Raw genomic sequence first — 15121 nt, 5'->3', positions numbered from 1 at the left:
TTTCCTGTGCCATAAAGCTGTTGAGTTACAGACAACCATAACACTGGTCATAAAGTGTTGCCATCAAATTTTTCAGGGTGAATGTCACAGGTAGAAGGCACCTTTATTGACACTGTAGAGCAAGAGTAGTTGAGAACTGAGTAAGGTATTATCTACTGAGGTCTGCTGTAAATAAGAAGTACGTTTATATTTTAGCAGTAATCAGCCTTTCTGTTTGATGTATGACTTGATGACTCAGTTTAAGTAAGCTACCAAAGCTCTGACGATTTGCTTTCAAGCCAGTGACTTGAGGCTCAGGGAAAGCAACTCACAGGAAGGGTGAAAAGGGCTATGTGATTTTTAAAAATAACATTTTAGTAGAGAACCCACTGTGAAGGAAGACATGGTGCTGACAGGATACTGCACAGGTCTGTGACTTTTGGTTTTAGTTCTACCACTGCCCTGCTTAGGAGATCATTGTCCAGTCACTTCCAAGTGCCCAAAACTTAAAAGGGATTTTACAGAAAAAATGAAAACAGTCAGAAAAGATCCAGTTATTAGCCCTTGAAAGGTGGGTTGGTTGTTGGGTTTGTTTTTTTTTTTTCCAAATTAATGCTGAAAGAAGCCTATAATCAAGCATACAGAATGAAATCTATCACTGATCCTGGCTTTTGCTCTATTAGCTTGATTTTCTCAGGATTTTAACTGACAGAAGAATTAATGCAACGCTAACTGAGGCTTTTGTTTGTCTGATGCTTTTAGATTTATAGAAGATGTTGAGCCCTGACAATAAGAATCCAGCCTCTTGAGCTGGAATGCTCTTAGCTGCTAAAAAATCTGCTGGCTTGCATCAAAGTCATAAATACCATGATGTTGCTTCTGTCAGATTTCTTTATTGCACAGCCATGTGGGGAAGAGATTACTTTTGGTTTTTCCTCTTAGCCACCATGATAAACTTTTGATATGGAGTTGTGAGGAGAGGTAGAGGAAAAATGCCATTAGAAGAAGGGAAGACAAATGGAAAGTCAGGATCCTGTCTAGAAACACATTCACTTTGCTATATGGGTGTCATCCAGCTTAAGAACTACATTCACTTTTCAAAAAAAACCCCAAAACCGTAGCATATTCCTCAATAGCAGTCCATCTTCCCAGACACGTTTGTAAGCTGCAACACTGAAAAACATAACCATCTACTGTTTTCTCCCAGTTGGTCAGAAATTAAAGAGGAAAAAAAAAAGGAAAATTGTAGGCTCTGCAAAATCTTGTATAACAGTTACAAAACCTCCAAACTCTCCTCTCTATTCTGACTATCATTTAAAGATGTTGAGACACCCAGGGCTTTCTGGGCTCCTCTATGAGTGGTTGCAATCACCTGTGAATGTTTTTATTATTAATAAAATCACTACTACCGGCATCTATATGGTACCTAGATTCTCCATCACATTTTCAGTTGTAAAAGTATGGAACCAGCTGACAAAGGACTTTGGAAGGTTTGTTTTTTGTCCTGAGCTGAAATTTTCTATGTATTTCTTAAATTAATTGCAGGATTTATGTAACTGACTTTTCTTAAAAATACTTTAGATAGGAGGCTGATTTTCTACTAAAGAGGATGGAATAAAACCATCTGCTAGAACCCTTTTTAGCACTTTTGAATCTAAAACAAAAAATGGAAAATATGTAGAGTCAAGTTCAGTGTAGTCCTTTTATAATGGTCTAAAAATAATCTGCCTCTAATGGATAAAAACAAACTTCTGGAAAATGTAACATTAAATTTTATATATTTGCTATAAAAATACGGCATCACTTCACAAAATGAGCTGGAATTCTGTTATATCTGGATGAAACATCACCCTCCAGAGCTGTTACTAAGCTGTGTGCTGTCCTTGTCAGTGCTTGGAAATGGTGCTGTGACAAAGCTGGCCTGGGCAGCTGCTCCCTGGGGAGGACAGACACCTCCTCAGCACAGCTGAGCAAAGGGGAGCTTGGATACGAATTACAAGGATGCAGGGAGGGTTAAGCCAAGTTAAGAACTTTCAGACTGACAGAAAGAAATAGTATGGTAAGTCTGAATCTGAGAAGATGCAGTTAAAGAGAGTCCTGAAGTGATGTTTGGTAAAGTGATGAGGACTAGGAAATATGTTTTGCAATTCTTCACCTTTGTCACAAGTCCTTTTCTCATTAATTCTGAGGTCAACAGGAAAAAGTGAGAACAGATGCAAAGGAAGATGTAAAGTATTTAGACTTACAAGAGATTGCTAGTTTCCATCCCTTTGTGTTTTGCATCCCTCAGACTTCTCAAAAGTGCCACAAAGTACCAGACATCCAGATGGAAATATGACATTCTCTTGTATTCACTGTTGATTTTATTGTCCATCTCCAAGCACTTGGTCACATTGGATTGCTTATTTTAAGAGCAATGAAATGGTTGGTGGGAGCACTGGGCAGAAAAGGGCTGTGAAGAGAAGAGGGTGTCCCGTAGCCTCATGGGGTCCACGGGGAGAAGGGGGTGTCTCGTCACCACCTGGGTGTGTGGGGACAGAGACTATTGCTGTCTGCTTGGTTCTGGTGAGGCCACATCTGAGCACTGTGTCCAAATCGGGGCTCCTCTGTACAAGAAAGGCAAGGAGCTACTGGAGAGGGTCCAGCAGAGGCCACAAAGGTCACAAGGAGTCTGGAGCATCACTCTCACGAGGAGAGAATGTGAGAGATGGGCCTGTTTAGTCTGGAGAAGACAAGACAGAGAGGGGATCTCATTAATGCACATTAAGATGTCAAAGACAGGTGCCAACTGCCTTCCCCAACCCCTCCTCCTACAGTGCCAGACTCTTCTCAGTGATGCCTAGCGACAGGACAAGAAGTAATGGCCATAAACTAAAACACAAGAAGTTTAACCTCAACATGAGGAAGAACTTCTTTACACTGACGGTGGCAGCGCACTAAAAGCTGCCCAGGGAGGGAGGGCGTGCAGTCTCCCTCTTCGGAGACATTCCAAATCCACCTGGACGTGCTCCTGTGACACCTGCCTGGGCAGGGCGCTGGGACGGGACGATCTCCAGAGGTCCCTTCCAGCCCCGGCACCCAGAGATCCGCAAGCAGCGGGCGTCTCGCCCCTCACGGGGCCGCGGGCAGCAGCCGGGGAGGCGGCGCCTCCCGCCGCCCCACACGGCCCGGCCGCGCCGCCGCCCCCGAGGCGGCCGCTGGGGCGGGGCGGCAGCGGCGGTGCCGCCCGCTCTCGCTGCCCATGCCGGAGCCTCGCCGCGGTCCCGCCGTGTCTCCCTCCCTTTTCCAGCCTGCCTCCCTTCTCCAGCCGCCCGGGATGGGCGTGCGGAGCGGCGGGCGCGGGCGGGAGCCGCGGGCAGCGCTGGGGCGGCGGCACACGGCGGGCGGCCGCTGAGCGGAGGCGCGTCCCGGTGTGGGGCTCCCGCTCGCCGGCAGCGGGGCTGGGGACGGTGCCGGCGGCCTGGGAAGGGGCAGCGGTGAGGAGTCGAGCCCTGGTACTGGGCATGGCGGAGACTCTGAGCTCCTGCTCCCCACGGGGCCAGTGCCAGCCCAGCATGGTCGCCAATACCTCGTCTTCCAACGTGGATGCCAACGCCTCCTCCTCGGTGGTGGGCGGCAGCTCGTGGAGGGGCCGGGAGCCCTTCTCCATCTTCACCGTCCTCATCCTGACCCTGCTGGTGCTCCTGACCGTGGCCACCTTCCTCTGGAACCTGCTGGTGCTGGCGACCATCCTGCGAGTGAAGGCCTTCCACCGGGTGCCCCACAACCTGGTGGCCTCCACGGCGGTGTCGGACGTGCTGGTGGCGGCCCTGGTGATGCCGCTGAGCCTGGTGAAGGAGCTGTCGGCCGGGCGGCGGTGGCGGCTGGGCCGGGAGCTGTGCCTCGTGTGGGTGTGCTTCGACATGCTGTGCTGCACGGCCAGCATCTGGAACGTGACGGCCATCGCCCTGGACCGCTACTGGTCCATCACCCGGCAGCTGCAGTACACGCTGCTCGCCCGCCGCCGCGTCTCCAACGTGATGATCGCTCTCACCTGGCTGCTGTCCGCTGCCATCTCCCTCGCCCCGCTCCTGGGCTGGGGGGAGACCTACAGCCCCGAGCAGGAGCGCTGCCAGCTCAGCCAGGACCCGTCCTACACCATCGTCTCCACGGGCGGGGCGTTCTACCTGCCCCTCTGCGTGGTGCTCTTCGTCTACTGGAAGATCTACAAGGCGTCCAAGTTGCACATGGGGGCCCGCAGGAGGAACGCCGTGGTGCCCCTGCCCGAGGCTGCCCAGGTAAGGCTGGGCAAGGGGAGGGAGCCACCGCTGCTCCCCCAGGCACTGCCATCGTGTTTCTCCTCAGCTCCGGCCCTCACCCCTGCGATGGTGGGCTCGGCACAGCGAGAAGGCTGCAAAGGGCCCTGGGGCTCCCGTGTGCGTTTGACTTTGTCACAGACCAGACGTGAGCAGCAATTAGCCAGTCAAAAAGTGCAGCTCCTGGAGAAGAGCTTTATTCTCACTTTTTCCATGTGTGTTATAAGAGTAAGGGACAGGTGCATTCACTGCCAGACCGGAGAGACATTTGAATATTGTCTCTTTGTTCTGAATTTGCCATTCCTTGGTGGTGTTTTTTTTTTTTTTTCGCTATATTTCTTCTCGTGTTGATGGGGTAAAAAAAGACATAAACAGATCCCCAGGTCCTGTACCGAGATAAATTTGCATTTATCTGCCAGCACAGACTTTGCGTGTCTGAATACATTCTGGTAAGCAAATTAGGCACTATTCACAATATAGATTTATATATATTGATGTGCTTGGGCTATTTTTCCTTGAATGCTGCTCACTGCATAGTGTTGAAGCAATGAGCAATCATTTCTGGTTTAAAATTACCTGCTGGCTTCAATACCATGTTCTCCTTATCCCAAAGATGGTCTGCAATACTGCAGTGCCCTAGCCATTTGGGAGGTTTCGTTCATTTTGGGGACACACTTTGCTGACAGGAAAGTTGTGTCCCTTCAGAAGGGTTGGGGTTGGCTCCTTGTGCTCCCTAAGTCAGGCTCTCTGCATGATGCTGCTGTCGCCCATTCCATGTCTCCACCGTGCTTGGCTGTGCTCTCTGTAAACTTTCCCTGCTTTCTGTCACATACTCTCACTCCTGCCAATCTTTATATTTTTGTGAGTGCATGTTGCACTTCCTAAGCCCAGTCCCTCCCCAGTAGGCAAAGATGAGCTGTGTGGATGTTAGAGAACATTTCTGTTCCATTTGGGTTAATCCTGCAGAGCCTCATTCCCCTGCAAAATCCTGTCTTTGATTTGGAGGCAAGGAAGCTCATTATTATGGTCACAAATAAGAGTCTGTAGGTTGTGTCCCCAGATGCTTGCAAGAGATGCACTGGTATAATTGCATTATTGCACTGGCATAATTGCACTGGCAATTATGTGTGATTAGACTCACAGATTTGGATCATAATGGCCTGAAGCTACTTCTAATATATATTGATTTATGAAGGTTATCTTCTATGAAAAAGCAAAAAATCTGTTAGAACAGTAGAGAATGTCTCCTCTAGTGGCATTTTTTTTTCCTACGATCTTCAGCCCCTAGTTTGCACCAAATTTCTTTCAAATTGTTTTAAGTTTGATGAAAGTATTGCTTGGAGTTAATATATAATCCCTTCAAGCACAAAAGCCAGCTGATTATTTGTATTTTGCATGCTCTATCTTTTACATACACACATAGCCATCCAGGACTAGTTTGGAATCTAAAATTCCGGGAAGTGAAATGAGATGAGGCATTGCTGCTCAAGCCAGTGGAGAGACACATCACATAACAGTTTTAGCAAGACAGAGTCTGGCTGCAAATTGTCACAGTTCTGTCTGCAGGAGGCCCTGCCTGGGCCCAGCATGGCTGCCAGGTGAGTGCTTTTTGTCATGCAACGTCTGGGGGCTGGTTTAGGCTGCACTGACAAAAGGGCTCTGTCACAGTGAGCTGCACACCCATTTTGGAGCGGTTACTGCAATACCAGCAGATGCTCAAGCATCATTCTTTCTCATTGTTGTGATTGACATATTAACTGTGATTGACTTCTCCTAACAGGGATTCTTGAGTCTGCAATTGGTGTGTAGTGGCAACTTCCTCTATTGTCCCAGCAGCTGACTTCTGTGATTCAGATGCAAACTTTGCTCCTCACCTGAAGGAAGAGCTGATGCTGCACACATGTACATTATATGAACTCGTGGATCAAGCATGCTGGCAGTCAGGATGCATTTCTTGTTTTCTTTCTAAATTAAGATACTGAGATTTACTCACCAAGTGTTACCCTGATCCTTTTTAAGTTTGTGGTAGTAGGATCCATCACTTTCACAAGAAGAGTAGCAGTTCCCCAGTGAATTCTGGAGGGGAATCTTCACACATATCACTACTGTTCTCTGGCAAGAACCCTGTTGTTTTTTTTAACATGCAAACACAAAGGTAACATTGCCAAGCTTTGCTTCTTTGCATGCAGGGGTGATCAGGCTGTCAGCATCAGCTCTGTCCTCTCTGATGGGGTGAATTCTGTTCTGCTTCTCATGGTTTACCCATCAGCTCATTCTGATTTTCCCTTTCATTCTCCTTTGATGTCTCTCCTCCCTCTATTTTCTTCCATCTCTGTTTTCAGAGAATGCTCACCTGTCATGCTCACCCTGGCAACATTTTCCTTCTGTCACTGTGACTCTGGATGTGAATTCCCCTCTGTATCTATGTCAGTCCTCACTCCAGGTGCCCTGCACCAGTTGATCTGAGAAATATTAGCAGGGTTTTTTTGGCACATGATGCCAAAGGCTGGCAGTGCTTCCCAGTCTGGAGGTGAGCAATAATAGCAGTGATCCCTGCTGGGAGAGACATTTGTGTTGCACTCAGGAATGAGCTGTCATGTAGTGCTGGACTGGAACTGCACAGCAGGGCTGCACTTGGTGGCCTGAGGTACAACCAGCTGGTTAATTCTGGCAAGTCTAAGGACAGAAAAGGTCTGAGTTGATAGCACTCAAATGCCAATAGGGATGTCTTGGAAAAACCAGTGCACCAAGTTGAGCAGTGAGGGTGATACCTTGATGTTTGTCAGCCAACAGAGTCAGGCACCAAAGTGCTTTGCAGGTTGCATATAAATATATATATATATAAAAATATAATGGTTTGGTTGTTTTCACAGAGAAAGGGTATTCCTTTCAAACTGGGAGTTGGCATACATACCTTATGTTCCTACACTCTTACAGAGCTGCAGAATAGGATAGGTAGAAAATAACTATTCTGAGTAATCCTTTGGTTAAAATTTTACTTGTGTTTTTGAAAAATACTTTTCAAAACCTTTGAAAAAATTCAGGTGAGGGAGATGGATGTGAAACATCTGAGATGCTTCTGGTTTTAATGAAAGCTTGGTTTTTGCTTTCCTTTGAAATAAAATAATTGCCACATTGGGATCCTAAATTAAGCTGGTGCTTTTATAATTTTTTGTTTGCCAATTATGAAACTCCCTGAAAAGTGAATTCTGCAGGCAACACTGACGTGGGTGACCCTCATTAAAAACCTAGTGACATATCATCACTGACAGAGAGCTATGCTCTGTCACACCTGGTTGACAGCAGGCAATAATTCTCTTTCTAAACAGTCCAATTGAAATAAATGAGACTGCTTGAAAACCAGCAGATGTTTCTGGATAGTGCCCTCTTAAATCAATGAAATCACTTGTAGCATAGGGATAGCCCAGCAAAACCAAGGATGATGGGATCTGAATGTCTGCATTACTTACATGTAGCAATTGCAAAATCAGGTTTAAATGTTCATGTGAGGAGTTAAAAATCAAGTTCTGTTGATGATTGGTGGAGGTTTTGTTGGGGATTTTTTTTTTTAATTTCTCCCCTCTCAAATTACTTATATAGTGTATAAAAGCATAAGGCATGATCCAAAGCTTAGTTTTGTGAGAGTCCTTCCCACTTTGGATAAAATCAGGCCCCAGAGCTCCAGAGGTGCTGTGCTGCTCTGCGCCTTGGCCCATTCAGCTTGTCCAATTCACTTAACCAAGTCAGGACAATGTGGGAGAAAAAAAAACAGATTCTCCTTTTCTGAAGGGGTCATGGGCCTTTTGTTTCCCAACCCATCTCTTCTACTTGTACAGAGGTACAAATAAGAAATAAAGTTCAGCTGTCCAGAAGAGGTACAAAAAATGTCCAGAAAAGAGTGAGGTAGGAAGCAAAGTGGAGTGGGTAGTGACTTCCTGGGAGAAATACAATTAGTCCTGCTTACAGCAGAAGAAATTCCTGGGAGAGAAAGCAGGTGTTCTTCTCCCTGTCAAATGAACTGTTTGTCATGTTGGTGGAGCATCCCAGACAGTGTAGACATTTCTCTGTTTTGATCCTCTGTTGTGCATTTAGCTTCTTGTGCTCTTGTTCAAAGAGCAAGAAGTGGACCAGGGCTGCCCTGAGGCAGTAATGACCTTTGCTGAACCACACTGTGATAGGCAAAGCTCTAAATTTGTGGTGCTAAGCCAGATTTGATTGATGTTTATCATTACTGTTGTTTTGTTATTGCAGGCCCTGCAGGTGCAGGACAGGCACACACAGAGCACCTGTCAGGAAGGAACAGTAATAACAATCATTAAGCCTGTAAGGAACATTGTAAATCAAGGGATTTTGTCAGAAGCTCCTTGGTGGCATGTTTTCTATGACATTCTAGGAACACAGGAACTGGGAACATACAGCTCTAGGAACATGTATCCATTTAGGAGTAGTAATTTACTGGGGACAGACAAACAAGAGAAGAGGCATTGAACTGTAATTGCTTATCAGTGTACAGAAGAATAAATTCTGGAACTAAAACCAAGCTCCTTTGTGACTGTAGAAGGATTTGTACTTGAGCTCATTTCCTTCATTTACTTTTTATTAGTCTCACAGAACAGCAATCATCTCTGCAGTTCTCACAGCCCATTGTCCTGGAAATAGCTGATTTCATGACTTCAGAACCAAATTCTGGCCTCAGAGGAGCAGTCTTTTCATGCCAGCTATTTCCCCAGTGCTCCTGACTCACAGCTCCTGGAGCAGTGCCTGGGCAGATGGAAGAAAATCAGTGCCCGAGGCAGAGTGTGCTGCTATATGCTGAGTGAGAGCAGTGTGCAGCACTGCAGAGATGGCTCCCAAGGCATCTCCATGGACTGCTCTAATTTACAGTCTGTGACCACCTCTTCTGTCACAGCCTGCTTGCCAGTGCTCATCAGTAAGCCCAAAATGGGGACAAAGGTACTATACTTGTCCTTTGTTCTGTGTGGCATGGGGATAAAGGTCAGCTGTTATGACTTACACTGGAAACTGAAGTCATGAAAAGCCTCTGGGGCTGGCACTGGGAACTGCAGATTTGATACGGTTAGAGCTGCGTTTAGTTCTAGCAAGTAATTTACAAAACATACCATGATCTAGTTTCACTTGCTGTTTTGTTTTCAGAAGCCTGACCTAACAACCAGGGAAGTTTGTAAAAACTCCTTTTACTTCAGTAGGAGCTTGACCAGGTTGTAAATGCAGGCTTCATTGTGGAAAACACCTGAGGACTGAGGTATCTTCTAGCAAAGGAAATGAAATAACCTTTTCTCACAATATGTAATTAAGTGATAAAAGGGTCACTGCTAGTAAATTTGCAGTCAGAAGTAGTGAGAAGGCTCTGATTTGATTTTGTGATTTGATGATGGCACACAGCAAGCTCTATCTTCTGAGCAAGAGTTGAAGGTTAAATAGAGTACCAAACTGCGTCTGATGCTCGTGAGGAAGTCCTTTGTATGCCTGTTCCCAAGAGACACTTACATAACTGTTCCTCAGGGCCAAGACATAATCGTTCAGGGTTGCTTGTCACAGATTTGTCCTCGTGTCATACATTCATCCCTTTTGGTAGAGTGTGATTAAGGACGTGCAGAGCAAGTCCTTCTGCAGACAAATGGTGTGATCCTTGCTACATGAGGGGTGTCCCATTTTAATTGTCAGAACAGATGTGATTTTCATTTTCCTCTGTTATTTGCCTGTGCCCATAATCTGCTGCTCTTACATTCTGCAGCCCCATCTCGTGTCTGAAGGTGCAGACAGGGATATCCATCCTGAAGAGTGATTGTTCAGCCACTGCCAGTGCTTCACTGTCTGAATTGCTGTGCTCATACTGAATAGAGGCCCTCCTTCTATTACAAGGTAGCACATGAATGTGCAATATGTAGCTAATTTAACAATGGCCCATATTTGGAGTGCCTGTGAATTATCACTCAGGCAAATTTTGCAGCCTTAAACTCTTGCTTTTATTGCACTCTCGTCATAACTGTAGTGCCTAGAAGAACTTTAATATCACAGACACTTCAATCTTCAGATTAAAATCTCTAGGGAGTGTCTTCATCTGGTCAGACTCAAAGCACACAGATAACTTCTGCCCAGAAGCTGTTTGTCTCAGAGCACTGTGCTGTACTCACTGCAGAGGTGAATGTCTTGCCCTTAGTGAGAGGAGACAAACAGCACTGTTGACAGCCTGGAGTAGCTGAAATTTTTTCTTCTCTCGTATAACCTCTACTGAAGCCAGAATTTGAACTGAAGGTCAATTGAAGTGGTGTTTTTCTGGCAATGGTGTACTTTTTGAGAAAGTACAGAATCACAGAATGGTTGGACTTGGAAGGGACCTCTGGCGATCATCTAGTCAAAGCCCTGCTGAAGCAGTTCAGCTAGAGCGGGTCTAAAGGCCATGTCGCAGCACGAGTCTGGTGCAGGGATAGGCAGCAGACACAGGCCTTTGTTAGCCTGCCTCAACAACCTCATTTCCCCCTAGGTATGAAGGCATCCAGTACAATAAACTGAAAAAGAGTCCCACAACACACATGGCACCAGGTACTCTTTATTTAGCTCTGTTTGTCAGTTACACTTGGCAGCTTTTCCAGTGTAATGAGTTTGGCACTCTGGGGCATTTTCTTTCTTTTAGCATGGAAGGAATGAAGTTCAGGTCTTTTGTGGTAGGTGCACAGATGTTGTGCTGTCATTTAAAAGTAATACTTCACTCAAACAAACTGTCTTGGTAAGAAACTGTTTGCTTTTGTTTGAGGTGAAGGAAGCTTCTCAGGAACCACAGATGGTGTTTACAGCTCGTCGTGCAGCTATCACTTTCCAGACAGATGGAGAAACATGGAGAGAACAGAAAGAGAAAAGGGCAGCTCTGATGGTTGGCATCTTAATTGGAGTTTTTGTACTGTGCTGGATCCCTTTCTTCATCACGGAATTAATAAGTCCCCTCTGTTCCTGCAACATCCCACCCATCTGGAAAAGCATCTTTCTTTGGCTTGGCTACTCAAATTCTTTCTTTAATCCTCTAATTTATACAGCATTTAACAAAAATTACAACAATGCCTTCAAGAACCTTTTTGTAAAACAAAGATAAAAGGGGACACAGAGGAGAAAATTATTATTGCATAATAGGAAACGTGCCTGTGCTGTGTTACAGTTTCCATGCACAAGAGCTACTTGAGAGGATTTAGGAGCAGTGAAAAAGAAGATGGAAGATGTCTGGATATAAACCTACTGAGAGTTTACACTTCCCCTTTAGAAATACATACGTGCTACGCCAGTGTTTGGCAAAGAAGGTGGAAGCAGGGAACGCCTCCCGTCTGCTCTTCAATCATCGCAGGCTGAGGTCTGCCAGCGAAGCGCTGTGTGTGTCCGGTGCCGCGGCTGTCACACCCAGCACGGCTGATCCCGCCCAGCCAGCCCCGGGGCCGTGCTGGAGCTCTCCTCATCAGCAAAGGCACCAGTGGGAGCTGCTAATTGAGCAATACTGACATGTTTGTGATATGGGCAGGATGGTGGCTTCGGGTTTGAGATTTATTTGGAAGGGAATAAACATGCTGTAGTCAGTCAGTCCTTGAGTTGATATGAAATTAAAGTGGATGACCAAGCAGCTCAGAAACACACCCTGCCAGGACTGAGGGGCTGTGTGTTCTGCAAGCAGCAGGGCTTGATGGGCAGGCTTGGTCAAACAACTGTGTCCCCTGGGGTTAGGTGAAACTTAAGAGGCAAGTATAGAATTATTCAGAGCCCCTGAGAATGTGTTCTCACTGCTTGCACAGGAGGATCTAGTGAGGATTTTTCACTTGTGTTGTCCTCTCTCACTCTGCCAGGCTCAGACTCACCCTGTTTTATGAAACCTAGGTGAGCTCAAGATAGACACCAACACCTCCAAGTGAAGGGGAACTTGTGCATGGTTATTTCATGCTACCATAAAACTGAGCAGGCATCTGTGTTACAAACACCAAACAGGATGTTCAGTCACACCAGGTGTGCTGGCAGCAACATGTGGCTGCTTGGCAGTGGTAGGTGAGTGCCTGTACCGTGTCTGGGGCCCTTGCACTATAAATGTGCTCATCACCCAGTCTGCGTAAAGTCCACAATATGTCAGCATCAACTTCCTCCTACTGTAACAAAGGTGTTGATGCATCAGGTCTAAGTGACTCCCCAAAACCCAAAGAGACTCAAACCCAAGCCTTAAATAATTTTCCCAAGATCTTACAAACATCCTTGACCCAACAATATATACATAAATAATCTGTTTCCTTTCCTTGCATACTGCCAAGTCCATCTTGCTCCATATTTGTTTCTCTGGTGGGTTTTACTTCCTCCTCTCCTCTGAGTGGCAGAGCTGACAGCATCTCTGAGTATTTCTAGCATGGCAGCTTTTTACTGACACAGAGTCCTGGGAAGCTTAAGGGAGCTTGGCTGCGTCTCAGGAGCACAGTGTATGGTGAGGTCAGGCAGTGCTGTACCTCACACCTGCAGTGCTGTGACAGTCCAGTGTGACCTGCTGTGCCCACAGCCACAGCCACCTGTGTGTCTTGCATTCCTGCAGAGGATGCTTCCCTCAATTTCAGTGGGAATTCAGAAGTTTTAATAACCTAGAATTTCAAAGAGTTGTTAGACAGTGACTCAGACTTAAATGCTGATTTAAATAACTTTCCCTTGTGACTCTCAACTTGCCTGCACATGGAATAGCTACCATTCAAACCAGGCTTTGGAGGCTTAATTAAACCAGAAGGAAGGCACATATGTAAGAGACTGAATGTTACTAAAACCTGCAGCCTCATTCAGAACCACTGACAAATTTTTCAAGTCAATTGATTTTTTTTCATGTAAGAGAGTCACTGCTGTAAAACCTTTAAAATCCAAATAGATGACATGGAAGGAGGAAATGCAGAGGTCATCTTAAGCTGGTGTTGAAAAGCATACAAATCTTCTGCATGTGGCACCCTGAAGTTTCTAATAATCATGTTTTGGACAGATTTTAGTGCCTGTACTCCCTCAGCCTGCTAAGCCAAGCCATTACTCTCACACAAATCCAGTGCCAACGCTGGTGCCCTGGCCCATCCCGGTCTGGCTGCAGGAGCTGCAGTGATCTCCAGCTGCACATTCCAACTGACTGGAGCAGCACCTGGCTCCAGTTCCAGGAGCAACACAGGCTGTGCAGGCACCTTCTACTACAGCTTGGCCTCTGGAACTTGGGAGAACACCACAGAGCTGCAAGGCCCCTGTGCAGTTCCTGCAGCTGCACATGTGCAGGGCATCGCTGCAGACACTGACCTGCAGCAGAGTGCCTTCAGCAAGCAGGAGAGCAGCAGCAGGGCCCTGACACAGCTCTCCTCCTCCTCAAGGATGAATTTAGCTCCCTTAGGAGGCGAGGCTGGGCCTCCGGAATTTTGTTGTGAGGAGTTCTGAAAATAAGCAGCCAGTGCTCTGCCCACACAAGCATCTGTGCCAGCAGTGAGTGTTACAGTGACGGGCTCACACAGCGGCCACACAGAGGCAACGAGAGGCAAGCAGAGCTTTCATTTCATTGCAGTGGCTTTAGAAAGCTCTCAACAAAATCAGCTTCCCACACTAGCTCTAAATGCAGACTGCATTTAGAAAAGCAGCAGCACATATTTGGGATTTAAAATTCTGATTTTAAATTCTGTTTTTTAACAGCTTACTGTGGGGCAAAGAAAATATATTGTTGGTGGTTGTTGCCTAAGCTGCTGGATGCTCCTATATTTACTAGGATTAATGACACAGTATCTTGACTATCCAAACAGAAAACAAACAACAAACCTTACAAGGTAACACCAAATGAGTTCAGGGCAAGACCTTTCTCTTTCAACAAGGAAATCCAGCAATACCGAAGAAAAAATCTGAGAAAGTCTCAGTTCCTCACTTGCAACCACCTGAGATGCAGAATTAAGGCAGATTTTCCTTGCTGTTGGTTCCTCCCCAGGTATGAGGAGAAATGGCACCCAAGAGCCTGTGCCAGAAAGCAAGGAACTGTTTTCACACCCTCACCAGCCTCCTTTCTTCTTTTCACATGGGCCTCACACCGAAGGTAGTGGCCATCTGCCCTGGGTTCTATCTACAGCAGACAGTCAGTTATCATCTGGACTCTGATATATAATTTGTGAGCAACAACTTTATTCTACAAACCTCAGATTTATATCTACCTTAGTCAAAATCACAAGCTCCTAGTCAGAGCAATGGGCCTCACATTTTTATATTCCTCATGGAAGTTTCCAGGTTACTGTGTTTGTAGCAGGTAAACATACATTTTAACATTATACTGAACAAATAATCACATCACTTATTCTTACATGCAAGTTCATTATTTATCCTACCTAGGAAATTTTGCTTGATGCTAAAAATGATAAATCCCAAAATGATTAAAATGATAAATCCCAAACTGAAATGCCCATTCAAGTTATTCTTTCAGAGTTGCATGGTACACAAACACAGCACAAGCAGGTCTCCTTGGTGCCAAAGTTTAGTTATTCAATTTAGAGTTTTTATAGAGGGCAAAGTTTGTGGACAGAAATAATGCCTCCTAACATCAAAGCTGACTACAGAAAGTCTGCAAGCAGCACTCGATGCAGGTTTCCTTCTTTGAAGGAATGCTGAATCTAAATTTTTCCTTCTTTGAAGGGACTTGGAATCTGATTTTGCCTTCATTATTTTGCTAGCCCTGGGCAGATTGACTTTTTGAACAGAAGCAAGAGGAGCAGCCCAGATCTATTCCCTCACTAACCAGTGTGGGGGAGCAGGGTTCCAGCTGGCTCAGTGGGAAGGATTTCTTTCTGCTTGTGCTGAAGGAACAGGACATCACAAAC

The 15121-nt window shown here is 45.9% G+C and overlaps 1 protein-coding gene across 1 annotated transcript; it reads left to right on the top strand.

The window, feature by feature from the left end:
* Window positions 1-3377: 3377 nt before the first annotated feature.
* Window positions 3378-11849, top strand: LOC128790663 (5-hydroxytryptamine receptor 5B-like). The gene is made up of 2 exons (XM_053947610.1): window positions 3378-4256; window positions 11050-11849. Exons 1-2 carry the CDS (start codon window positions 3483-3485, stop codon window positions 11380-11382), a joined length of 1107 nt encoding a protein of 368 aa, XP_053803585.1. The 5' UTR covers window positions 3378-3482; the 3' UTR covers window positions 11383-11849.
* The last annotated feature ends 3272 nt before the right edge of the window (window positions 11850-15121 follow it).

This window comes from Vidua chalybeata, chromosome 7 (genome assembly GCF_026979565.1).
Source record: "Vidua chalybeata isolate OUT-0048 chromosome 7, bVidCha1 merged haplotype, whole genome shotgun sequence".
In the NCBI taxonomy this organism is placed as follows: domain Eukaryota; kingdom Metazoa; phylum Chordata; class Aves; order Passeriformes; family Viduidae; genus Vidua; species Vidua chalybeata.
Note: the sequence above shows the minus strand (reverse complement) of the source record. Positions and strands in the feature narration are given on the sequence as shown.